The sequence below is a fragment of the Andrographis paniculata genome, unplaced genomic scaffold, assembly GCF_009805555.1.
Source record: "Andrographis paniculata isolate CXL003 unplaced genomic scaffold, ASM980555v1 Contig32END, whole genome shotgun sequence".
NCBI classification, from domain to species: Eukaryota; Viridiplantae; Streptophyta; class Magnoliopsida; order Lamiales; family Acanthaceae; genus Andrographis; species Andrographis paniculata.
In genome coordinates, this window is record NW_026137565.1 from 5,002,297 (window position 1) to 5,026,977 (window position 24,681).

Genomic DNA, 24,681 nt, shown 5'->3' on the forward strand with positions numbered 1-24,681 from the left:
AAGAACAAACCATAGTATTGACACAGATATAATTCGGTGCTATTGGCCGGTGAGAGCTTCCCCACTTGAATTATAATTTTATTCTTCTATATTAAAATAATATTTGATAAAATATTTTATAATTATTTACTTTTTTTTACGATTTCAAAATTTTAATATTAAAAATATTTTTAATTTATATTTATATAATTTTTTTACTCAAATATTGTTATAATAATATTATAACACACAAATATCATATAAGAACGGAAGTATTAATTTTCTTTTGTAAGAAAATGTCCGAATATCAAAACATGAGCAAACCACCCAAACCGTCCGAAAGCACCGTGCCGGGACTGGGCCGGGTCAAGAGCCGCCCAATTGCCTAAACCCTCCGCAGGGTTTTGAATCGGAGCGACAATGGTGATCGAGACTTTGAAGAAACCCTAGTTGATTGCCGGAAATAGCAGATGAAGATAGGTTTAGCTCTAAATAGAAGGCATTTCTAGTCGTATTGAGTTCAGAACAATTGCACTGGCGCCAGTTTGACTCGAGCAGTAAGGTTGCAGAATGCCTTCGAAGAAGAAGAGCTCCAAGACACCCTCTAAACCCGATCGGAGCGGCAATATCTCATCTCCTGCATCTGTATCGTCGGCTTTCGACCCGAGGGAGGACCAATTGCTGTTGTCACTTGGGGAAGCTTCGGCAAAGTTCCCATCTCTGATTTCCCCAACTGACTTTGTTGGTACAGTTGTGGAGGATCCGGTTTCAGACACTAGAGGATGCAAAATCTGGCTTTCTGAATCTGCTATGGTTTCTTCTTCCATTCAGCCTGGCTGTATTGTTTCGGTAGTCTCTTCTTGTCAGTTTTTTTTTTTTTTTAAGAGATCATAATTCCAAGTTACTGTTTTTACCCATTGAACTCTACGTTTGTTTATTTAACATTAATGGCGTATACCCACATTGGGTTTATTCAAATTATGTGACTCGTTTGTGAGCAATTATTGGGTCTGAATTAAGAGCACTGCCGTAGTTTCTCCTGTTTCACTTAGGAACCTAAAAATAGCTTCAGATAGATAAAATAATGATCCACGCATCAACTTTCTGCAGCTAGCTATACAACCATGAACTATATGTATGTATGTATGTATTCATGTATAATATGTAGTGCAATTTAAATTGACAGGTATCCCTTTTGTCTTTGGATAAAGTTCAAAGCCACTTTCCTTTGAGTGCCCTGCCAGAAGAATGTGCAAGATACTTTGGTTTTGAATTGCCGGATAATATAGCTAATGAAGTTGGGGAGTTCTTTGCCTTGGCTGTCGTATTTCCATCTTCTAAGGTATGGCTATATTTTTCTGTATGCATGTAATCCTTGCTTTGTCATGCGCTCTTATCTGGAATGAAGATTCGAGTTAGTACTGATACTTTTCAGGGAACCGCTTGTTTGAATTGCAAATTTATTTATTGTTCTGAAAATTAGATCATGGCGCTGTGTCCACAAGTTCATTTTTCAAGGAGTAATTAACCGGCATGGGAATCTATGCGAGAAAGCAATGTACAAACTAATAAGTTGGGTATTTGTGTTTTCCTCACCCTTTTGATAATAATATAAGTTAAGTAACTAACATTCTATTTACTGGCATTCTTAAGTTCATAAACCCTGAATTGCTGACATAGAAAGTTGTAGAGTTAATAATAATCTTCAGCTAACTTTGCAAACATAAAATCACACCACATGATGCCAAGTTATTTGAGGAAGTTGTAGAAAACCAGTTATTGGGAGAAGTATTCACTTTGTTTGTTTGAAATTATTGATGCAGGAAAATTTGTATTTTTTTATTGCTAAAATTATGAATTATTGTAAATGGTTTCTTATCTGTATGTTTGTTGAATTGTTTTGCTATTTTTTATTTATGAACTACATAATAATTGGAGGATTTAGTATCATAAAAAATTGATAATTAGCACTAAGTTTAAATAAGAATTTTGATTACTAACCATCAAAGTACAAATATTATTGTGTGAGAGTTTTGGGCAGACTCAATCCATGTTATAAAAATGTTTTGAAGAGGTGAATATAAATCAACTGCAATAAATAAAGCATTTGGCTCAATAAGAAATCACTTGTAGGGTTGTAGCATCATTATTATTGTTGCTCTAATGAATTCTATACGTACAGGTATTAAAAAATGGAGTGCGCCTGTCCTTGAATCTTTCATATACTATGGGTTGCCCTGCTTCCGGAAGAACTGTCTTTGTTCATCCCATTGAGCACCAACTCTCAACTGAGAATGGAAATGGTAATCAACGTGGTCTTGCGGTGAATTGTATATCATTAGACAACTCCAAGGAATTATATCTTTCCCCAGTATGTTTGAAGAATAAAGTTGAAATAGAAGGTGAAGATGAATATGGACATGTTCAAGTTAGCAATATTTCATCCCCAAGAACTCCATCACTTCCACAGTCTCAGCTTAGCTCTCCAATTTCAATGCGATCTCATTCATCAAATTATGATAGATCTGTATCAAAGTCACCTCATATTTTCCCTGCATCTGTTGATATGAAAAATGTGGAGCAAATTTTAGAGGATGATTCATCAAGGAAACTTTTGGAAACCTGCACAATGTCATGGTTAAGTTCGCGAAATTTACTGTCAGGAAATTTTGTTGTAGTCCCAATATTGTCAGGGCTATGTGTTCTCCAGGTTGTAGGCTCCAAAAGAATGTTCTCAAATAGTGAAAGTTGTAATGGTAAGAATGTTATCTCCTCTCAGGATCCACACTCTCCAAAAGACATGGTGTGTGCTTTATCTATAAATTGGGGAATGAAAATACACCTGCTTTCACCAAGAAACCTTAAAAATGGAAGTTCTGTAGAAGATCCTTTGGCGCATCCAACCCTTGGACATGAGAGTGATACAAATAATATAGGAAAAAGCTTCCCCAAGTTAGGAGGCCTTTTCAAAGAGCTGGAAGCATTAAAGCAAATCATAGATTCACCAGCGCGAGTTGCACTTTCAAGGTATAGATGACATCTATGGCCGTTTGTGTTGATTCTGGAATAGACTGTTATTACTGCTGATTGCATAACTGTTTTCATCTAGTATTTAAAATTACTGGTGATCTTCGGTATTTTTGAATAATAAAGAAAATCATTAATGTTGAAATGTAAAAGGACAATATATTATGTATTTTCCTTTTCAACTAAGTGATGCATGTATATACTTGTAGCTATGGTTTACGTCCTACAAAAGGAGTACTTATTCATGGGCCACCGGGAACAGGAAAGACTACTTTGGCTCGAGTATGTGCACATAAGGCTGGTGTTAAAATGTTCTTAGTGAATGGACCTGAAATTATTAGTCAATATCATGGGGAAACCGAACAAGCTTTGCATGAGGTGTTTAATAAAGCTAGCCAGGCTTCGCCCGCAGTTGTAAGCACTTTGTCTCATATTAAGAATAAAACTATTGTGTGTTTTTTGTTGATTTTGAGTAGTGATTTTATTTATTTATTTATTTTTAACTTTTCAAAGATGTATATGTATTTAATTTGATAAAAAGGACTAATTGTATATATGTTTGATGGTTAGCTTTAGGGTGTTGGATATAGGGTTTTCTGCCTCTGAATAATGTTGGATATAGCTGATTAAATCATTATTAAACTGTTGAGATATGTATGAGAACATAAACATTGATCTGGTCCAAGAAACTATCACTAAATTCATGTTATTTATGGTAGTTCTACTGGATTGCAATTTCATACACAGTTTCTATATATATAATATGGGAAATTTCAACTTTCTGATTTGACTGCATTGGGCATACCTAAGGCACAAAAATCCTAGGTAAGGGACCAACTAATCAGGGAGATTGACGATAGGAAGAGTGGGTGTGTCAGTGATTTACTACTTGATTGTGCTAAAAGGACAAATTGATGGATTACTTTTGCTTGTTTCATGTTCTTAAAACATCAATTTAGAAGGAAAAGAGAATTTTATATCTTAGAGAGACAAGACATAGGGCCCGATAAGGGGATAGTGGAGCTGGTCAAAGCCAAATTACAAGATCAGGGTGCTCCGAGTTTGCAAAATGTGCAGGGTGTCTTTAAAAAGTAGGTGTTAAATGATGTTTGAATGTTTTATCAATTTTCATAGAAGCATGAGCATAAAATTAGTAGAAATTGATGATATAGTCAGTGACTTGAGTGTATTCCTTTATGTGCATGTGCGCATGGGTGGATTCAGGCAAACAATTTGGTTTGGGTGCATGTGCTGTCACAATTGAGTTTTAAATGCAGGGATATGTATTTGTATGTTTGTTATGTTTTAAATAAATTTAAAATATTTTATTATAGCGCACAGGGAGTTGATACTATTTAACCTTCTGAATCTGTTCTAAAAAATAAGGGGGCTTCTGAATCTGTTCTCTGCTATTTTTTGCTTCAACTGTAGTTTATTTCCCGTGTGATTGACTAAGTTTAGTGACAGATTTGCATACTTATATTCTGTATCTGGTGAATTTTTTAAAAAACTGTGTAGTTATCATTCTTAATTGGTGAATTTTCATATTATTCTGAGTCGCATCATATCTGAAAATGGTGCTCTGATATGCATGTTTTTCTGGAATTGTGGAGCATGTCTGCTTAATAATCTTTTACGCAGATTTTCATTGACGAGTTGGATTCTATTGCACCTGCTCGTAAAGATGGTGGAGACGAGCTATCTCAAAGAATTGTTAGCACTCTCCTGAATTTGATGGATGGAATTGATAGAAATGATGGGACAGTAATACTTGCTGCAACAAATCGGCCTGACAGTATTGAGCCTGCACTTAGACGGTCTGGAAGGCTTGACAGAGAAATTGAAATTGGTACATAATTTCATTAGCATCTTTTGTTTATCATGAGGATGTTTCTATCTGTTTTAGTATCGAGGCTTATTTAATTTGGTACTATGGATATGTATTTTTTTCACACATCAGATGCCTGCAAATGCAGCAAAAAATGAGTATAATAATTTTTGTTCTGATCTTACTCATCCTGTAAAACGCATGACTTTTTATATTCTTTATGGATGAATAGCTCACTTTCTTGTATGAAAATGACAACTCCAGTATTGGAACAGTTTACAAGCCATGAAGGATTTGGTTAGATTAAACATGTTTTTGGTAGATTATTGATGTTAGATGGAGTGATTCCTCACATTATACGCTTATATGCAAATTGTTGTCATAAATGTTTTCGGGAGAACATCATATTGCAACAACTATGACTCCTTAAGGAGTGATGTTTTTAGTTGTACCTGTAAAACAAATGCAAACACCTTTAAATACAATTGGTCTATCTCACATTAAACAGCTGTGCAGCCATAGTTGTGCCTTAAAAAAATAATGATAAATAAATTAATATATAATTTTCATATGGTAGACTGGTAGCATTGTTAATTATTATTCATGCAGTATACTTCATCAGATTTTACTTTGTTTCTGTTAACAAATCTGATGTGTCAAATAGAAGGGCTCGTCCTACTTTTGCAAATTGACACCTACTGGTCTTTAGTACTCTGCAATATGCATTTGGGTATCATCATACTAAGTGATCACGAGTAAACTGATCAATAATATTTTTGAATATATGCAGGTGTTCCGTCTTCAAGTCAGCGTTCTGAAATATTACTTGCTCTTCTTAGTGAAATGCACCATTCACTTTTGGATAAGAATATAGAAGACCTTGCATCGATCACTCATGGTTTTGTTGGGGCTGATTTAGCTGCTCTCTGCAATGAGGCAGCAATGGTATGCCTTCGGCAATATGCTAAGTCAAAGGAGGTAGGAACAAAAAGAGAACTAATTGTAACGCCAGAAGATTTTGAGAAGGCTAGAGTAAGAATAAGGCCAAGTGCCATGAGAGAGGTAAATTTACTCGATTATAAGCTATGCAACTTATGTTTGTAACAGCCATATATTCACTGTTCTTGTGTATATATTAATCCAAATTGCTGTATGTTTTAAGAACTATCAATTTTTTAGGCTCTTTTTATCTCAATTAATTAATGTGTTTAGCCCCCTGTTAAATGTCTTTGTGATTTTGATGCAAGACCTTGGAAGCACATCACACTGGTATAAGTAGGATATGATGAACAATTCCTTGAGTTAGTTGGTCACGGTTTACCCGATATAGAGCCATTGAACATAATATTTCTGTTCTTCCTTGCAAAATTTATTTTGAAACTATGAGATTATGTGTTTTTTCCTTCTGCCTTATTGGACTCTGTTGCACTTCACAAAATGGTTTATTTGATACCAAAAAATAATTGTCTTTTATTTATTTATTGTTCTGTGTGTGTGTCCTGTTTTTTTCCTCCCATCTCAAGTGTTATATTTTCATTTTTCAAGTTGCTTATTTGTATACTACATTCAGGTAATTCTTGAAGTTCCTAAAGTTAGCTGGGAAGATGTTGGTGGTCAATTGGAGGTTAAAGCACAGTTAATGGAAGCTGTAGTTTGGCCTCAGAAGCACAGGGATGCTCTTGAGCGTATTGGAACTCGTCCCCCCGGTGGAGTATTGTTGTTTGGACCTCCTGGATGCAGTAAAACACTTTTGGCTCGAGCAGTAGCTTCTGAAGCTGAATCGAATTTTCTTGCCGTGAAGGGCCCTGAGCTTTTCAGCAAATGGGTTGGTGAATCTGAAAAGGCAGTGCGCAGTTTATTTGCAAAGGCCCGGGCTAATGCCCCTTCAATTATATTTTTTGATGAAATCGATGGTCTTGTTGTAACTCGTGGAAAAGAAAGTGATGGAGTCTCAGTTGGTGATCGTGTTATAACTCAACTACTTGTTGAATTAGACGGTAAGCAACTCCAATATATATATAACCATGTTTCTTATCCATCTTTATACTATTATCCCCCTTTTCTGTGTAGTGCATTATTGTGTATGTTAGTACCATAAAGAATAATATTGTCAGTATTTTGATGAAAGGTTTGCAACAAAGGGATGGTGTCACTGTTATTGCTGCCACAAATCGACCAGATAAGATAGACGGCGCTCTTCTCAGACCTGGTAACTTCCCTGACATGCCTGTGATTACTTTTGGTTGTTTGCACTTAAATTGTTTCTTTTTTATTTTATCTTTGAAAATCTCGTCATCGGTGACAACTTTTGAAATTTGTTAGGACGTCTTGACCGACTACTTTATGTGGGACCACCAAATCAAAAGGATCGAGAAGAGATATTCCGTGTTCATTTACGCCAGATGCCGTATAGTTCAGATGTTTGCATCAGTGAACTTTCTCTTCTTACCAAAGGCTGTACCGGTGCTGATATCGCACTTATTTGTCGTGAAGCAGCATTTGCAGCTATGGAAGTATGTTACATTCAGTCTTAAATAAATATCATATGCTATTTATACTATCTTCCAAGTTTTATTAAGTTAGTTGGGATGGTCCCATCAGGAGAACTTATCTGCCTCAGAGATCACAATGGCACACCTGAAAGTTGGACTTGAGCATGTACGACCAGCTGATTTCCATTTGTATGAGAAGCTGTCAATGAAGTTTCAAAGACTTGTTCGTTCAACTGCTGTGGTGGATAATCACGAATGTGAACCAGACTAATGTTGTCCAGTCCTATGCATCTCTGGTATGCTGTTTCTCCAAGTTGTGACATTTCTAATCAGTTATTTGCATTATTAATAATATGTCTGTCAAATGCATATTACGAATATACGGAACATGATAATTGATAGCAAAATGGTGAAGCAATCTCCTCAGCATTGGGTGGGTTACCTTTGTTACTAAGATGAATCTATTCTTAAATGGCCAAATTTCCATGACACCCAAATTTCTGTCCATCCAAACTAAATCTCTGTATAGAGAAGAAAATAATCTTTATCATTCTGTATTACCAACTTAGAAGAAAGGGTCCTGCCTGTCGTGATCATTTACACTACAATCTAGTTGCAAATTTGAGTAACAAGACGTTGAATCCTTCAACTTCTCCACTTTGTATTTTCCACATGAAATTATTTTCTCTTAAGAATCTGGCTTTTTGGCACAACCAGTTATCCTAGGTGATGTGAATATGTTTTTGTGGAGTTCTCATTATAAGGGTTGCTGATTATATTGCTTACTGTTGTAAATAAGATTACAAACTTCCCTATTTCAGATAACTGTTAATGACTGGAAAGATATCTGCTGTAATTGCTTATTTCCTTATAATTCGCACTGTACTTTTCTTAACCACTAAATTTCATAGGGGGCGGTCATGCTAGTTTCTGCTATTGTAACATCCAGAATACCCCTGGCTTCAAGTCAAGAACACCAGCATGTTCGTAATTGTAACTACAAAAGCCACTACCTGCTTCACTTCAAAATTTGAGATCATTGATCACAAGATATGAAAGGTGTTTTCGGTAAGCCATTTGCTTTCCTGCTGTCCATGAAGTTGGTTACGTGATATATAGTATTGGATGCATTGATTTTTTATCATGAAGTTATAGACATTTCAAAATTGTACCTTCCAACATCCTGAGTTCATCACAAGATTTCCTTAGGCTTTATAAATATTGGAATATGATATAGCAAAAATTTTTTGACATAAAAGATTCGCACTGAAATGTTACCCTACCACCTTACATCCCTTAAAGGATTTTTGTGTAGATTATAAATCTGTTTTCTTATTGACTGATTCCTTTCCGTACCTGTGAGCTAACTCATTTCCATGATGGCATTATTGAGATGATTATGCCATGTGCTGTGTAGATTTATACTATGTGTGTTATGCTTACATGGATTTTTGTCCTGAAATCAATCGTATTATGTGTTGTATAGATAATTACTTACGTGCTGCCAATTGATATGCTGGTTAAGGCTGATAGGAATCTAACTGCAGCCTTATTATAATGTTTGAATATGTTGACTGTGTTATGCAGGTGAAAGTGAAAAAACTCTCAAGTGAACTACTGAAGACCTCCTGGGATTAGCTTAGACTCTGAATCTGTGATGCCCTGTTACTATAGTTACCATGTGTTTGTTTGGGGATTTAGATTTTGGTTTTGGTTTGGTATTTGAATAGTAAAAGTTTTAAATTTGAATAGTTGTATGATAGTGATATAAATATGTATTGATGTCATTTTTTGAATGTATAAATTAATTTTTTTTGTATAATGTAGAAAATAGAAATTAAGTGTTTGATTTGATATTTTTGGGAAAAAATATTCGATAGTAGTAAAATTTTGGTGAAGGTTAGATATAAGAACACACTGTTAATATACATTGATTTGTTTCATTCTGTCGGCTGGGGTATATAATGACGTCTTTATTTAAACTATAGTTTGTCTGTCTATATATAATTTATTTATGAATAATCGTTTTGGTTACCCTACTAATTAGGTTAAATCAGTATATCTTTATAAAAAAACGAAATGTATATGACATTCCATATTCACATAATATATAATACTATTTTGATATATTACAGTATATTATGATTTCAAAGTAATAAAAATTACACTCCATAACTCATAATATTTGTTTTATATACTATGTGTTGACTTTATCCAATCACATATATGTATGCAATTATAATGATAAGTGTTTTTTTTTTTATTTGATTTGAAAATTTTTAATTTGAGTTTGATATTACAACAATGTATAATAGAAATATTTTGCGAAAGCAGTCGAGTTCAAATATTAAAATTTTGAAGTTTGAGATTTTGGTAAATTATTTTTTTTTCCCATACATCTTTTATCATTTTAGTTTAAGTGGGTGTATGCATACAATTTCACTATTAGAAAATATCTTGGTACACATTTTTTGTTTCGGAGTTATTTGGTTTTTTTTTTAATGTACACGAACATATTTTTTAACACGGATGTATTGATTCTAATTGAATGTGACATTCGTAATGTTTATGTCAATATTTTCATTAATTTATTTTAACAATAGAATCAAAAGTAAATTTTTTTATTATAAGATAAAAAATGATGATTTTTTTTATTATTATTATTATGGAATCAAAAATTGACTTTTATTTTTTTTCTAAAAAATAATATAAAAAGTGATTTGAAATAAAACCAACAAAACCCCTAATAAGAGCTACGGCAAAAAACAATGTAATCTGAATCCGACGTGGCAGACAGAAACAAGTGCTGATTGGCCTACGTAAAATTATGTACAGCAACACATGTTTCTCTCAGGTAAGGTTCAAATCAAATTACTAAAACAACGTGAAGAACAATAAAGCGAAAGCAGCAACCATGGGTCCTACTACCCCGACCCGATCGCCATTCGGACCCGGGGCCCCGGACTTCTTCATTTTAATCCCCTTCTTCTTGACCTTCTTCCCGGAGCCGTTGACCTCGACGTCGCCGGCCACCGCCAGGCTGTGCCGCTTCGTGTACCAGAACACGATCTTATACTTCACCCGCGTCACCAGCCGCACGCTGAAGCTCACCGTCGAGCTCGAGCCGTTCGAGACGGCTCCGATGGCCGCCGACCACGGCACGCCGGCGGCCTCGACCAGAGCTTTCCGGCGGGTATTCTTCTTGTGGCCCTGTTTGAATTCCGGCACCGTGAAATTGGCAATCGGAAGATGGGGCGTGGCATTATTGTAGAAGAAGGTGAGTGTGATGTTGGCGTAGTGGACGCTTTTGTCCTTCATCTGGTTGTCCAGCTTGAGATCGAAGTAGAGGCTGTGGTTGCCGGAAAAGTTGCCGGAAATGTTTAGGGCAGGGACGTAGAAGTCCTGGATGGAGCAAGTCGGGGCGGAGGTGCGGAGGCTGAGCCAGAGGAAGAGGGCGGCGAGGCCGGAGGTGATTATGAAGCCGCAGCAGCGTTGGCAGCACTCCGCCATAGCTCCGCCGGAAAATGGATCTGGTGGTTTACTTACAGTTAAGACTTGTGATCTATTTATGTGTTTAAGTATAATAGTAGTGAGAAAATGGGTAGAAACGGTGGAGCGCTTTCTGTGAAATGAACCAAAATCGTACGCGCAATGACAACACGCTTTTGCGTGCGAGACCATAATTTACTTGTGTTTCGTGTATGAATTATTCCATCTGATGTAGAGCTCCGATAGAGACTTAATTTTAAGAGATCAATTGGGGAATGATTGAATATGTAAATTTTTTCATAAGTTTTAATTTAATGAAAAGAGACGTCAATATATCTGAGGGAATAATAATAATAATAATAGAATGTATTATAAGATAGCATAATAGTTATAATATAATAATATATGTATAAATATGTGTTGAAATATGTATAAATATATGTCAAAACTATACTACACTAACGATGAATTCTTTACAGAATTTCATGCTTTTGTTCAAAAAGTAAAATAAACAGGTTGAAACCCTTATGTTAATTTTAAAATAAGTAAAATTGCAATATAGCATCTCCAAGTTAAACAGTTCAGGTGCTTCCATATGAAACAGATCTTGCAACACAAACAAAACAGCGAAGTATTCTAACTGCTAAATAAATCAGTATCTGCAAACTACTAAAATCATGCATGGTATAGGCAAAAAGGAATTACCCCAGGCAAGACAAGTACATAAATCTGAAACACCATATATATTATGTGCACTCAATATAATAAAACCAACCAATTTTACTCATCATCTTTGTATGGGTACTCCTCAGGAACTTGCTTCAACAGTTTAACCTGCAATTCGAACACATCATCTCCTCGAAGCATATCGCGCAGCCATGTAACCTCAGTTTTCATTGATACCTGATGAGAGAAAAAATGAATAGTATTATTTGCAATTTCAGAAAAATTATACACCATTTGTGTTACAAAGCACAAATTTGTTTATTGCCATCGAAATGTAACAAACAAAGGCCAAATTCCAGTTATATATAAATGAAGGAAAATACAATAGCCTACTGCGTACAAACACCGGGAAGTGTGGGTGGATTTAGGCATGCAATAAATGTGAAAATAGTATAACACAAAGAAGTAAAGACTCCCTCTTGCTTTGAAATGAAAGTATACTTGCTCCAATTTTATTCGTTGAATATTAGATCTGTTACGGTAAACTTTGCTAGAGTGGTGCTTAATAAATAGACCCCTGATCCGAGTGAAACACATGTGAAGAAAGACAAGCAGGTTATACAATCTTATAGAGTATTAGTTAAGTTATTAGGCCAAACATAACTTGCCAAATATATTGAAAGCGCATCTAACTAACTGTTAGGGTACTGTCCTAAGAAAATTAAATTATAAGTTCACTGGCAATCCATGATAACTTCCTGCACTTGATGGAAGAAAAAGAGGCAATAAGTCAAGCTACATGTTTTATAGAGTTTAACATGATCATAAACCAAAGACATCAAAAACAAAAGTTAGTGTGCATGAGCATCTCTAGTTAGTTAAAATATTCAATGCGTCAAACAAGAAAACAAAGAAGAGGGAGTTGTGAGAGCAGTTTACTATTCGATGTGTCAAACAACTCGGCAGCGCCTTCCGGTAATTTTCATATTTAAAGATTGGCCACAAATTTACTGAGAGCATGGGTGAGAAATATATGCCAATGGTGTAAGGGGAATAGACTCACCATTTCAAGAGCTCCTCTTATAACTCCACTTAAAATATTGCAATAGTACAGTCCTTGACAAGTATCAGGAAGCTCAACAAAATCAACCAATGGATTATCCTCCAAAATAATGCTGCAGGTTGTCCCCTCTGCATCCCAGTTAGACACAGATGCAGTGACACCAAGAAACATTTTGAATCCAACCTGTTCATATTATATTATAAATTAGATGTTACAAGAAGCCCAAAATTCAGAACCACAAAAGCTCAAAGATTCACTCTCATCAGTGATGTCTCAATGAATCCCAACAGAGCTATTGATATGTAAACTTATAATGCTTATTTCGCAATAGAATTGTTTCCTATTAATTTTCCAGTTTACCTAAGACGTCATTATAGAGAAAATTATTGGAACACTGAAAATCTGATGCACGATTTAACAAACAGAGGAAAATGGAGACAATCAAAGTACCTTGGCTATAACTTCAGCAGTTTCTCTGAAATCTACACATCGAGAAATATTAGATTTAGCCAGAAATTCATCAACCAGCCGAACCCCAATATTGTAACCCCTGAAACAAAATAGAACAAACTCTTAAAAACAAACAAAATAAGGAAACCACAGACAGGCATCGGAAAAATACGGTAGAGATTATCAGAAATTCACTGCCAAATCCAACAGTAGTCCAAAATTAAAATAAATCACATTTGATCTAGCTGCTTGTTGACCTCCTCCACCTCCTCCAGATCGCTGAGCAGCTGACGAACAACGGCACCATATGTTAGGGTAAACAGCTCCGCATTCTGCGAACAATCAACAATAATCAGGAACCCCGACAGCCTCAACTGCCCTAATTCTAATAGCTCGATCAAACGTGTCCCCAACCGAAAAGAATAACCAAGGACCGAGTATACTTGCCACTCGATCGACGCTGGCGAAAATTGCATCCCCAGATTTGGGTGCGACGGGAGCCATGAGATTCGAGGGATTCAGAACCTGGAATTGCGAGGTTTAAACGCAGGAAACCACTCGGTAGTAGCACAGCCCAATTACAGCGTCGTAGTGACAACAGATCTAATCGTTAACCACGCTTCTTAAAAACGCTATAGCTGATTGTAAAAATCGCTGATTCCGCTTGCTCATAAAAAACGCGCTTTTTCAATTTCGTGATTCTCCGTGATGTGATGTGATGTCGTTTTGACAATCGAGTAACGATTTTATTGATATGATAGACAATTCATTACAATTAATTTTAAAAAAAATAAAATAAATTAGAATTAAATAATTAATTGATCATCTGGCCTTTTATTTAATCTTCACATGAGGATGGAATGCAATGGATGAAAGCAACTCAAAGCAAAACAACAACAACAACAACAACAACAGCAACAGCAGTATTAATTCGATCACTGGTCCTTCCTATGGCCGATTAGGGTTTGGTGCAGCTGTACTGAACTCGCCGGCGGCTTTGCCCTGAGTTTGCTTGTAATCTTCCTTCACAGATCCAAAATCACCGTCGTCCGCCGTAGATTCCTGCGCAGAGTCTTCCGCCGCCGTCTGCCCGGCGGCGGCCTTCTCTTCCGCAACCCTTCTGAACTCATCGGCCGTTGACGGCGCCCTCTCCTGATCGATCATCCCGTGGCTGTCTTCCTTTTCGTGACTTCCGCTGTACCTCTGTATATACATATACATATATATACATACACACACTTCAATCATCAGAAATTGAAACCAATTATATATATATGTATAGATATAATATTGTGATCGATCGATCGATCGATCGATTGATTTCGGGATCTGCGGGTGTGCGTGCGTACCCTTACGGAGGTGGAGACTGCGAGGCGTTTGATGATCGCCGGCGCCGGCGCCGGCGGTGGCGATGCGGAGTTGCGTAGGTAAAGGAAGTGGCTGCGGCGGCGCATCTTCTGCGGGAAATGAGAAAGCTGAAAACGTCTGCAAAAATCAGAATGGATAGGGTTTGAAGTTTTTTAAGAAACGAGAAGAAAAAGAAAATGTGAGCTGCTTGGATTGCGCCACGTGTACGATCGATTGGGCATCTGAAGATGCTACGTGGCACTTAAATCTTTGGCCATCTTCATGCAAAAGTCCAGTCAGGTATTGACATTCATCTGATTCGACTTTTTGTCCAAAAAGGTAACAGATTTTAATATAATTTGACGAAGAAAATATATTGTTACTATATATATATATATATATAATTTTTTTTTAATGTAAAAAATGTGATATTAATTAAATATATATTGTGATTATGGATATTTTATTAACGTCAATGTCTTGCTTCATTTGTAATTGTGGTGTCTTTTCAGGGAGGGGTGGGTAGTTTGTTTATTCTGCTTTAGTTATAACCAATCATATAATTTTGCTTTAAAATGTTCTTGTCACACTTTACTATAGACTAATAATTATATTTAAATTTCGAACAATGAAATATAAAATGGATATATAAATTATTTATTTTAGAAGATGTTTAACAATTAGCTTCTTGAATTGTTGTTTAATTAAAGTGTTTATGTTTTTAAAGAATTTGTTGGAGTCCAAAAACTCATTTCTACAGAGCTATATAATCCATTGTTTTAATATAGTCTCTAAAAAATAATCTTTATTTTTCCATATAACAATATATTTTTTCTTCAAATATTTTGTAATTAATTTAAATAATTTTATTTTTAACAAATCGAAAGCAATTGAAGTTATTAATATTGTGAATTATTAATTTATAAAATATAAAGATTTATTTAAATTAAAATAAAAAATAAATGTAAATATTATTAATTTATTTATCTACATTAATTTTATATTAATACCAAATAAAATAAAATAAATTTATTAAAAATTATAAATATAATGAAATAATGAAATTAACATAATAAAAGTATGGTTTGAAGGGGTGTTTTTTTTTTGAAATTATATAAATAATATAAAAATAATGAAAATGTCTAATATATTTTTTTTTTTACAAAAATATATAGAGGTTTTTTTTTTAACTAAAAAAACCACATATTTTCAATAAAAAAAAGTATTTATATATGTATTTTTTATACTCATTATTTTTCTTAGATCTAAAACTAACCTAAATAAATCTTATACTAATATTTTTATAATTTTCAATAATTAAAAAGTAATAAAAAATTTCAAAATTATAAACATGATATAAATAAATATTTTAAAAATAAAAATATAAAACGTCTCAAATTATAATCAAATAATTATATATTTTACTCTAAGTAAATAATATATATAACTGATTAAACTAGTTGATTGAATAAACTATTCCTAATTGAATCATCAACTGTTAATATCTACTCCCTTCGTTCCACCTACCATGTCCATATTGGAGTTTCTCACCGTCTCATATGCCATGTCACTTTTTTTTTCTTAAAAAAATGATTAAAATCTCATTTAAAATTTTTAATTTATTATTTTAAATTTAATTAAACTAATTAGTTATCTTAACCTTAATAAATAATTATTTATATTATATGATAATTATTTTCACTAATATATTCTTAATTATCTATTAATTATACTTATCTTTAATCGTAGTATCTACAATAACCCAGACATCCAATGTGGAACCGAGGGAGTAACATTTATTGTCAAATATTGCTCTTAATTTTAACTATTTCTTCTTTTTTTTTTGGTTGAAAACATCTCAATATTCTAATTTAATTAATTTTACAGTATAAATGTGTAATATGATTTTAATTGAATTCAATAAAAAATTTCTTTTTTAATTAGTTAACATTAGTTTTATTTTGTTCACAAGGATGTGTTTATTTTATATATTATTAATATAAAAATAATATTTTATATAAATTATTGAATAAATAGATTATATATATCATGCATATTGAATAAGTTTGTATATAGAGTAATATTAATATGGAATAAAAAAAATTATTGGATAAATAATCTCTTTATTTAAATTTTATCTTGATAAACTAATAAATGTGTTAGATGTTTATTTTATACTCTCTCCGTCTCACCTAACATGTCCATAGTTTCTATTCGTCTCACATTTCAGTCATCTTTTTTTTTTAAAAAAATGATTACGCATTTTAATTTCATTTTAAATTTTTAAATTTAATATTTTTAATTTTAATTAAACTAATTAATTATCTTAATATTAATCTATAATAACTTATATTATATAAATTATTTATTTTTACTAATATATTTTTAATTATCTACTGATTATACTTATCCTAAATTCTCGTCTCTACGGTAATCAAGATATCTAATGTGAGACGGAGAAATTAATATATTAAATTAACTGGTAAAATATTATATTAAAATATTATTTAGATCAATATTCAATCAAAATAGTACTCCTCGGTCCCAAACAAGATGCAACATTTATTTTGGACATGAGTTTTTAAGTGGATAATATTAAATAGGATAATTTAGATATTAAGTGATGTGATGGAGAGAAAAATATATATTTTAATTTTTTTTATTTGTATGATGAAATGAAATAAAATATGATATAGATATTAAGTATAATTAATTATTTTTTATTTTGAAAATATTGCAGATTGTTTAACGTTGCATGAGGGAGTATTAATTTGAATAAAAAATTGTTATTTTAATTTTTTTTGCTTCCTACATGCTGCGAGATCGTATGCATCGTGAGCCACTACGATGCTGCCACGTAGTCCGCTAAGAATAGAAACCAGGTACAAGCTACACCGCGGAGCAGCAAATCAGAACCCACTTTTTATATTTATATTTTTAATATAAATAACCGACTTCGGTGGGGATATCAATAATCAATCATCAGCATCGGCTGGACTCTCTGCTCAGACTTATCCGAACTAGGGTTTCGTTCTTAAATTGTCATCCCCAACTTCAATCAAACCCTAAGTTTCGGATCCGGTATGTCCCATATTTTCCCTCGATTAGGCTGATCTTTCTTTTAATCTTTTCTTGATGTTGTAATTTTGGAGGATCTGATTGAATTTTGGGTTTTCCCTTCAAATTTATGAGTTTTTATGATCAGGCGGTTGTTCGCGGCTATATGGAATTGAAGTTCGCCGTTTTCTTGATTTCTACTCGAATTTATTGTTTCTTTGGATTCGTGATGTGGGGGCCTGTCGTGTCAAGTTTATCTGCCATTTTTATATTTATTTATTTTGTTGTGTACGATTAACTGAGTTGATTTATGTTTGCCAAACTTTAAGCCGACGTATTTATTTTTTTCGCTACTCTGTCTTTCTGCTGTTTGCAATGAATTGCCTTTGGTATCTCTGCACTGAACCTGCCCTAGACAGTGCTATGTTATTTATACTTCACCAACTTACTCTTGGTATTGAATGTTTTTTATTTTTTTATTTTTTAAATCAGGTCTGACAGTTCAGTTCTTCTTTGAAGAACGTTGTCCGGTGGTTTGCGTTTGCTACATCAACCAAGTTTCATGTCTGAACTTGACATCCAGGTCCCCTCCACTTTTGGTATGCTGTTAACATGAAGTTGTCAGTTTCCTGGCAAATAATTGTTATGGCTGCAATATTTGCTGATTGGAACGAATAAGAACGTGAAATAAAGTGGATATATTTTAGGTTGAGTAAATAAAAACAGAGTGATATCCATACGGCTGAGGTTTATTAGATGCAAAATTGCTTTCACATCTTTCTTCTTCCTCGTGGGATCCCTTGTAATATTTTGTTTTGTTTTGTCATGATTATTAGATCCTTTTGCTGATGCAAATGCTGATAATTCTGGTGCCGGATCAAAGGACTACGTTCATATCCGGATACAACAACGCAATGGTCGCAAAAGCCTGACGACAGTGCAGGGATTGAAGAAAGAGTTCAGCTATAACAAAATTCTCAAGGATCTTAAGAAGGAATTTTGCTGCAATGGAACTGTTGTTCAGGACCCAGAACTAGGGCAGGTTTGTGCAACATGTCCCTTGTTGTGGGTGAATGCTTTATACATTTTATTTTATTCATATTAACCTGTAATATTTTTGGTGAAGGTTATTCAACTACAAGGCGATCAACGGAAGAACGTCTCATCATTTCTTGTTGGGGTAATTCTAATTCCTCTTTTGTAGTGAAAATATGATTAAGAAGAAGAAGTTGATACAGACAGCAAAACTGAATTAATGAGAAACTGACATGCTTGCATGAGAATGGAAAACATATTTAAGAATGTATAGAACATATTTAATATTGTAGAGGCTCTTAGGCGTTTCTTTACTTTACCTTGTCATGTTTAATTTTGCTAACAGGCTGGGATCGTAAAGAAGGAGCATATCAAGATTCATGGTTTCTGAGCTGCTGCTGCTGCAATCGCCTCTATTGTGTGGGTGTGGGTGTGTTCTTGAACTTGATGTTTGAAGCTGATGTAAAATAAGAGTATTGGTTTGATTGTCTGTCTTCTATGTAGTTGCAGAATCTCTAGTTTCACCCCGTCTTATGCGTGATGTGATGTTGCTCCAACATATCTCATCTTTAATGGACATGATAATGGCTATTGAACCTAAATTGTTTGGAGACTTCATTATTGGTTATCTTCATTGCTTTAATTCCAGGGTGTGTTTGATTGGTAACCTTTGTAACTTAAGTTGGAATTATATTCTTTTTTTAAAAAAAATAAAATATTACTCCACATTATACGGGACTTACTCAAAATTATTTAAATATTTTTATTTTTTCAAGGAATATTTTATTTATCTGTAAAATTAATTATTGTTAATTATAATAAAAATTTATGTTGTTTATCTATTTATATTATATAAAATTTTATTTTTTATTATATATTTTATTAAATATAGTTATTAAAATTATTAAATACATATTAAGTAAATATCATAAATTAAATACTAATTAAATTAAATTTCCAATCAAAATTTCAATGGGATAACCAAACCAAAACGCACCCCATTATTAGTATAGTATTATAATTAAATTCTCCACTGAAAATATGATGTTATTTAAAGCTGCTGATAAAGACTCCGCACTTACTAAACTAAGCAGGAAGAATTAGAGCGTTAAATGCCCTAATAAATTACTCTAATAAATACTCTCCTCTCCTGCAATTATTGCTGAGTCAGCAGTTAATAGGATCAAAAAAGCCCGCAGCAGCAGCAGAAGGTGATGAGTGCAATGCATGGCGCTCACGTGTCACCCTTCTTCATTTAATGCGTCTAGACCACCGGCTAATTGGGCGACCCGTGATCCCCAACCCATCGCCACCGCCACCAATTCTCTCTCTCTCTTTACATAGGAAATGAATACTCACAACAATATCAATTAATGCCAATAAAACTTTATTTATACAAATATCAAGATTTGTTTAGATAGATGTTTTTGGATGTTTTTAAAATTTTGGAAGTTTGAAAAAAATAAAAAATTAGTATTTAATTTGATGTTTTTTAAAAAATATTTGATAGTAATAATTTTTTTAAAAATAAATAATACTCCTTCCAATTCAAATATCCTGCAATATATTTTTTTTTGTATGTTTCAAATACATTGCACCAAAATAGAAAATAATTAATTATATTTCATTTCTACTCTACATTTTATCCCTCACATCATTCAAATAAAAAAATAAAATATATATATATTTTTTTTTTATTTCTTCACTTAATTTTTATATTATCCTTTAATACTATTTATCTAAAAATTCGTGCCCAAATTGTACATCTTGTTTGGGACGGAGGGAGGATCAATGAGCGAAAATAAATCGTGTAAACAGACCAAATAATTATTATTTATATATATCCATGCCATGGTCGGCTCATCCTCATCTATATAAATCACAGGCTTGTTCTCATCCCATCTGGTCTGAACCACCTAGCTTGTCTTGTCCGCAGTAGCAGCTAGCAACCATGGCTTCAACCTTAGCCACCACCGCCTCATTCCTTAACGCCGCCGCCGCCGCCACTCACAAACCCCTCTCCAATGTCCGCCGCCGCCCAATTCAAATCAGCAACTCTCTCTCCGCCGCCTCTCCTCCTCCTCCTCCCTACGATCTCAAATCTTTCACCTTCTCACCCATCAAAGAATCCATCGTCTCCAGAGAGATGACCCGGAGGTACATGACCGACATGATCACCTACGCAGACACCGACGTCGTCGTCGTCGGCGCCGGCTCCGCCGGCCTCGCCTGCGCCTACGAGCTCAGCAAAAACCCCTCTGTTCGGGTCCGTCGTCGTCGTCGTTTAAATTCAACAAATAAATCGTTTCATATAATTAATTAATTTTATCCAAGCAGGTTGCTATAATCGAGCAATCGGTCAGCCCCGGCGGCGGCGCGTGGCTAGGCGGGCAGCTATTCTCAGCTATGGTGGTGCGCAAGCCGGCCCACCATTTCCTCAACGAATTAGGCATCGAATACGACGAACAAGACAACTACGTCGTCGTCAAGCACGCAGCTTTATTCACCTCCACGATCATGAGCCGCCTGCTGGCCCGGCCCAACGTGAAGCTCTTCAACGCCGTGGCGGCGGAGGATCTGATCGTCAAAGGCGGCCGCGTTGCCGGCGTCGTGACCAATTGGGCGCTGGTGTCGATGAACCACGACACGCAGTCGTGCATGGACCCCAATATCATGGAGGCGAAGGTCGTGGTCAGCTCGTGCGGCCACGACGGCCCGTTCGGAGCCACCGGAGTCAAGCGGCTGAAGACCATCGGAATGATCGCCGCCGTGCCGGGGATGAAGGCGCTGGATATGAACCAGGCGGAGGACGCCATTGTACGGATGACGAGGGAGGTCGTTCCGGGGATGATCGTGACCGGGATGGAGGTCGCCGAGATCGATGGAGCTCCGAGAATGGTACAAATTTTCCGATCGTTGGAAAATGGTATAATTAATGGTGATTCATTGTATATGTGAATTAATGTTTCTGTAGGGTCCGACGTTCGGAGCGATGATGGTGTCGGGGCAGAAGGCGGCGCACTTGGCGTTGAGGTCGTTGGGGCTGCCGAATGCGGTGAGCGTCGAGCCGGAGATGGTCTTGGCGGCGGAGGACGGCGGCGCTGGAACTGTTGTGGATGCATAAGTTATGTTTGAGAATGGTAATGGTTAAGTTTGTGTGTGGTAATAAAATGGTAATGGTAATGGTAATGGTGATATTATTACGTGGAATATGCTATAGCCTTTGTGGTTTTTTTATTTTGTATGAAAGAAGATCCCTGTTGGTTAATGGACTCTTATTTAAGCTTTTGTTTTGTATTTTATTTTTATTTAAAAATTTTAATTACATATAAACACTTCTGCTGACTTGTTGTTACGTCAATTTAATTTAAAATAATAATAGTCATAATAATCTCAAAATAGTTACGTTTCATGGAAAATGACATAATATATTGCAACAAACTTTGTCCAAATGCGCGTATTGCAATTTGCGACGGAAGCACTTTCTACTTAAAAAATAAATAAATAAATAAAAATAAAAGAATGTTGTGAATTGTAGTCATTGGTTCAAATCCCTAATATATATTTATTTGGTATAATTATTAATATATATATTTTATATTTATTTTTAATTAAATTTATTGCAATATGGAGCAATTAAACTTGCAAGATTAGTGAAGCAATAATAGAGGGACAAACAAATAAAAGTATTTGTATTTCAAATATCAAGTGAAAAAGAAGATCTGGTCAGATAATATTTTAAATAAAAATACATTAAATTAATCTCATTGTTTAACTCAATGAATCCCATTGAGCAAACTTTTTTGATTTTGTCAGATTTGGGTCATTATTTGCACTATTTTTTTTTTTTTAAATGAAACTTACTTATCATTTTTTATTTCTTTTGATATATTTTATTGAAACTATTGTAATATAATGGAGGTTGAAAAAGAAGATTGGATCATATAATATTTTAAATATAAAAAATATTGAGTTAATCTCATTGTTTCTTATTAATCACTTATTTTTTACATTTTCAAGTTCATTAACTAGTTGCACTATATTTTATATTTTTAAGTATAATATTAAAAAAAATGAAATAATTCACTTATAATTTTTTTTTTCATGTCTTTCTTTAGTAAATATATTTAATATATATATATATATATATTGAAACTATTGTAGTATATTAGAGGTTGAGATATTAATGCATAGTTTTAATATTTGATCGTGCATGTAAACATAGTCTTAATTGTTGAGTCTACTGGTTTAATGATTAAATCTTATATTACTCTCATCATCGTAGCTTATGCCCATTCCAAAAAAAAAAAGTACTATTTTTACTAAAAATATAAAAAAAAAAAAAAAAAACATTTTTATTATGCCAATAAAAAAAATAATTCCTCCGTCCACCTTAAAGGTTTACATTTACTTTTTGCCTCTTACTCTTTGAATATTAATTATTATATCAAAATATATTATAAATTAAGTAAACAAGATAAAAATATTTTTATTAATGTCTTATAATACAAGTATAATGATATTTGTATACAAACTTATACAAATACAATGATATTTTTAATGTTAAATATAATGACGCACAAGGTAAATGTAAACTATCAAAGCTGATGCAGAAAGTACTAAATTTGGATATGGAAAAAAAATGAATATATGTATATTTCCTTGAAGATACTAAGGATTTGTTTTTTTTATCTTTTATTTTTTATTTTTGAATTAAAGAGAAAATTTTTTATGTGACATATAAAATTATGTAAGTAATATAAAAATAAATGAATCTGTTTAATATATTAATTTTAAAAATATATATATTAGATATTTTTGAAAAAAAAATAAAAATCACTAGAATTAAAATATGATTATAGCTCTATGATTACATTCTTCCTTTTTGTTAATGTGTACGTTCTGAATCATTATTACGACAATAGTGGCTAAATAGAATATCTACAAAAGTCATTTATTTATTTAACGAAAGTCTAGACACAATCATGACGTGATCTTACAAAATATTTCCTTTTTTATTAATAGCAGCTATTTTATCTTTCAAAAATTTTGTTTATTTTAAATTTATTTATTTTTTACTTTTTGTAATTTAAAATTAGTTTGAAATGTTGTATTCATATGAATTTTTGTTATGAAAAAAAATAATAGTATTACTTCCGCAACGTAACTAAATATCTATTTATTTTTTAAGTGTAGAATTGTAAATATTAATATTATATTTATACATATAGTACAAATTAAGACAAAAAAATATATATATATTTATTAGTGTTATACTATAGAGATAATGACATTTTTATAAAACATTATATAAATATAAATATATTTTTTAATATCAAATATAACAACCCAAAAGATATAAATGAATACATAAAGAAAAATGGATGAGGTATATTTTAATTAAAAATTATACAAGACAAATAATGTTGATTTTGATTAAAAATAGTAAAAAAAAATCTTAAAAATAATTTACTAGAATTTTATATTTTTTGAAAAATAATGTTATCTAAATACAAAATTTAAATAAAATCTTCTGAAATAAATTCGGAAGAAACATACATACAAGTGCAAGAGTAATATATCATTTCCACATTTTTTGATTTTATATGACCACTTGTCTAATGGAATGACTATAATTTAATTTAATTTAATTTAATTTAATTAGCACGATGTAATATAATAGTAGTATAAATTAGCAAAACAATGTGCTTAGATATGTGCTTCCAATAGACAATTAGATAGTCTTTAATCATCACCTACCACCATTCATAAAACCACATTGCACCAACCACACATTCAAATTAGAATTAAAATAAAATAAAAAAATAATTCTTATTTTGTTTTGTAAATAATTTTATAAATATATATATATATATATTTTTACGTGAGTTATAGAGAATTGTGCAGATATAAAAATAATGAATATGTGTAATATATTAGTAATGAAGATTTCACTAGTATCATTTTCTAAATTTTTTCTTGAGAATTTTTTTTAAAAAAAAACTATAATGAATATGTTTCCACTTCAATATTTCGTTGATATTTTATATTTTCTTTATTGTTTAAATTTAAAATTATTTTTCTAATTACAAACTAAGCACATATGTACACATTAGTTATATTGTTATTGATCTTAATACATTCAAATTTTAAAAAATAAAATATAAATCTCTATCATTACTTGGATTACTATTCCTATAACATAAAAATATTATATACATATAACTATATAAATATATAAATATATA

The 24,681-nt window shown here is 32.9% G+C and overlaps 6 protein-coding genes across 9 annotated transcripts; 3 read left to right on the plus strand and 3 right to left on the minus strand.

Annotated features, from left to right (window-relative positions):
- Positions 1-286: 286 nt before the first annotated feature.
- Positions 287-9,236, plus strand: LOC127247839 (calmodulin-interacting protein 111). Of its 3 annotated transcripts, none has more exons than XM_051269879.1 (12): positions 287-828; positions 1,166-1,321; positions 2,162-3,006; positions 3,216-3,420; positions 4,648-4,855; positions 5,625-5,896; positions 6,405-6,831; positions 6,963-7,043; positions 7,157-7,347; positions 7,436-7,622; positions 8,276-8,394; positions 8,914-9,236. In XM_051269879.1, the coding sequence occupies exons 1-10, from the start codon at positions 550-552 to the stop codon at positions 7,595-7,597; spliced, it is 2,826 nt and encodes a 941-aa protein (XP_051125836.1). In that variant the 5' UTR covers positions 287-549; the 3' UTR covers positions 7,598-7,622; positions 8,276-8,394; positions 8,914-9,236. The 3 variants fall into 3 exon arrangements, with proteins under 3 accessions (XP_051125836.1, XP_051125835.1, XP_051125837.1); XM_051269878.1 differs by having other exon boundaries at positions 8,238-8,394; positions 8,914-9,234; XM_051269880.1 differs by lacking the exon at positions 287-828 and adding an exon at positions 1,463-1,551 and having other exon boundaries at positions 1,214-1,321; positions 8,238-8,394; positions 8,914-9,233.
- Positions 9,237-9,995: 759 nt separating this feature from the next.
- On the minus strand, positions 9,996-11,030 carry LOC127247226 (protein NDR1-like). Its single transcript, XM_051268991.1, has one exon. The coding sequence runs from the start codon at positions 11,005-11,007 to the stop codon at positions 10,201-10,203; it is 807 nt and encodes a 268-aa protein (XP_051124948.1). The 5' UTR covers positions 11,008-11,030; the 3' UTR covers positions 9,996-10,200.
- A 351-nt stretch (positions 11,031-11,381) lies between these two features.
- Positions 11,382-13,609, minus strand: LOC127247227 (uncharacterized). 2 transcript variants are annotated; one of them, XM_051268993.1, is made up of 5 exons: positions 13,442-13,609; positions 13,229-13,326; positions 12,995-13,094; positions 12,545-12,727; positions 11,382-11,718 (listed from the first exon to the last, which is right to left on the minus strand). In XM_051268993.1, the coding sequence occupies exons 1-5, from the start codon at positions 13,496-13,498 to the stop codon at positions 11,596-11,598; spliced, it is 561 nt and encodes a 186-aa protein (XP_051124950.1). In that variant the 5' UTR covers positions 13,499-13,609; the 3' UTR covers positions 11,382-11,595. The 2 variants fall into 2 exon arrangements, with proteins under 2 accessions (XP_051124950.1, XP_051124949.1); XM_051268992.1 differs by having other exon boundaries at positions 13,409-13,597.
- A 191-nt stretch (positions 13,610-13,800) lies between these two features.
- Positions 13,801-14,514, minus strand: LOC127247228 (uncharacterized). The gene is made up of 2 exons (XM_051268994.1): positions 14,344-14,514; positions 13,801-14,197 (listed from the first exon to the last, which is right to left on the minus strand). The coding sequence occupies exons 1-2, from the start codon at positions 14,446-14,448 to the stop codon at positions 13,943-13,945; spliced, it is 360 nt and encodes a 119-aa protein (XP_051124951.1). The 5' UTR covers positions 14,449-14,514; the 3' UTR covers positions 13,801-13,942.
- A 2,765-nt stretch (positions 14,515-17,279) lies between these two features.
- On the plus strand, positions 17,280-19,051 carry LOC127247229 (protein translation factor SUI1 homolog). Its single transcript, XM_051268995.1, has 5 exons — positions 17,280-17,422; positions 17,891-17,997; positions 18,235-18,440; positions 18,525-18,578; positions 18,780-19,051. Exons 2-5 carry the CDS (start codon positions 17,961-17,963, stop codon positions 18,822-18,824), a joined length of 342 nt encoding a protein of 113 aa, XP_051124952.1. The 5' UTR covers positions 17,280-17,422; positions 17,891-17,960; the 3' UTR covers positions 18,825-19,051.
- Positions 19,052-20,313: 1,262 nt separating this feature from the next.
- LOC127247867 (thiamine thiazole synthase, chloroplastic-like) lies at positions 20,314-21,721 on the plus strand. Its single transcript, XM_051269926.1, has 3 exons — positions 20,314-20,699; positions 20,771-21,331; positions 21,408-21,721. The coding sequence occupies exons 1-3, from the start codon at positions 20,385-20,387 to the stop codon at positions 21,555-21,557; spliced, it is 1,026 nt and encodes a 341-aa protein (XP_051125883.1). The 5' UTR covers positions 20,314-20,384; the 3' UTR covers positions 21,558-21,721.
- Positions 21,722-24,681: the final 2,960 nt, after the last annotated feature.

Excerpts from the sequence above, each read along its gene's own strand:
- LOC127247839 (XM_051269879.1), top strand. The coding sequence starts at position 550 with ATGCCTTCGAAGAAGAAGAGCTCCAAGACACCCTCTAAACCCGATCGG. Across the intron at positions 3,007-3,215 it reads GCGCGAGTTGCACTTTCAAG|CTATGGTTTACGTCCTACAA; the intron begins GTATAGATGACA and ends ATATACTTGTAG. Across the intron at positions 7,044-7,156 it reads CGGCGCTCTTCTCAGACCTG|GACGTCTTGACCGACTACTT; the intron begins GTAACTTCCCTG and ends GAAATTTGTTAG.
- LOC127247226 (XM_051268991.1), bottom strand. The coding sequence starts at position 11,007 with ATGGTCTCGCACGCAAAAGCGTGTTGTCATTGCGCGTACGATTTTGGT.
- LOC127247227 (XM_051268992.1), bottom strand. The coding sequence starts at position 13,498 with ATGGCTCCCGTCGCACCCAAATCTGGGGATGCAATTTTCGCCAGCGTC. Across the intron at positions 12,728-12,994 it reads CTGCTGAAGTTATAGCCAAG|GTTGGATTCAAAATGTTTCT; the intron begins GTACTTTGATTG and ends TAATATGAACAG. Across the intron at positions 11,719-12,544 it reads TAAGAGGAGCTCTTGAAATG|GTATCAATGAAAACTGAGGT; the intron begins GTGAGTCTATTC and ends TTCTCTCATCAG.
- LOC127247228 (XM_051268994.1), bottom strand. The coding sequence starts at position 14,448 with ATGCGCCGCCGCAGCCACTTCCTTTACCTACGCAACTCCGCATCGCCA. Across the intron at positions 14,198-14,343 it reads CAGTCTCCACCTCCGTAAGG|AGGTACAGCGGAAGTCACGA; the intron begins GTACGCACGCAC and ends ATGTATATACAG.
- LOC127247229 (XM_051268995.1), top strand. The coding sequence starts at position 17,961 with ATGTCTGAACTTGACATCCAGGTCCCCTCCACTTTTG. Across the intron at positions 17,998-18,234 it reads CCAGGTCCCCTCCACTTTTG|ATCCTTTTGCTGATGCAAAT; the intron begins GTATGCTGTTAA and ends CATGATTATTAG. Across the intron at positions 18,579-18,779 it reads TCTCATCATTTCTTGTTGGG|GCTGGGATCGTAAAGAAGGA; the intron begins GTAATTCTAATT and ends TTTTGCTAACAG.
- LOC127247867 (XM_051269926.1), top strand. The coding sequence starts at position 20,385 with ATGGCTTCAACCTTAGCCACCACCGCCTCATTCCTTAACGCCGCCGCC. Across the intron at positions 20,700-20,770 it reads GCAAAAACCCCTCTGTTCGG|GTTGCTATAATCGAGCAATC; the intron begins GTCCGTCGTCGT and ends TTATCCAAGCAG. Across the intron at positions 21,332-21,407 it reads TCGATGGAGCTCCGAGAATG|GGTCCGACGTTCGGAGCGAT; the intron begins GTACAAATTTTC and ends ATGTTTCTGTAG.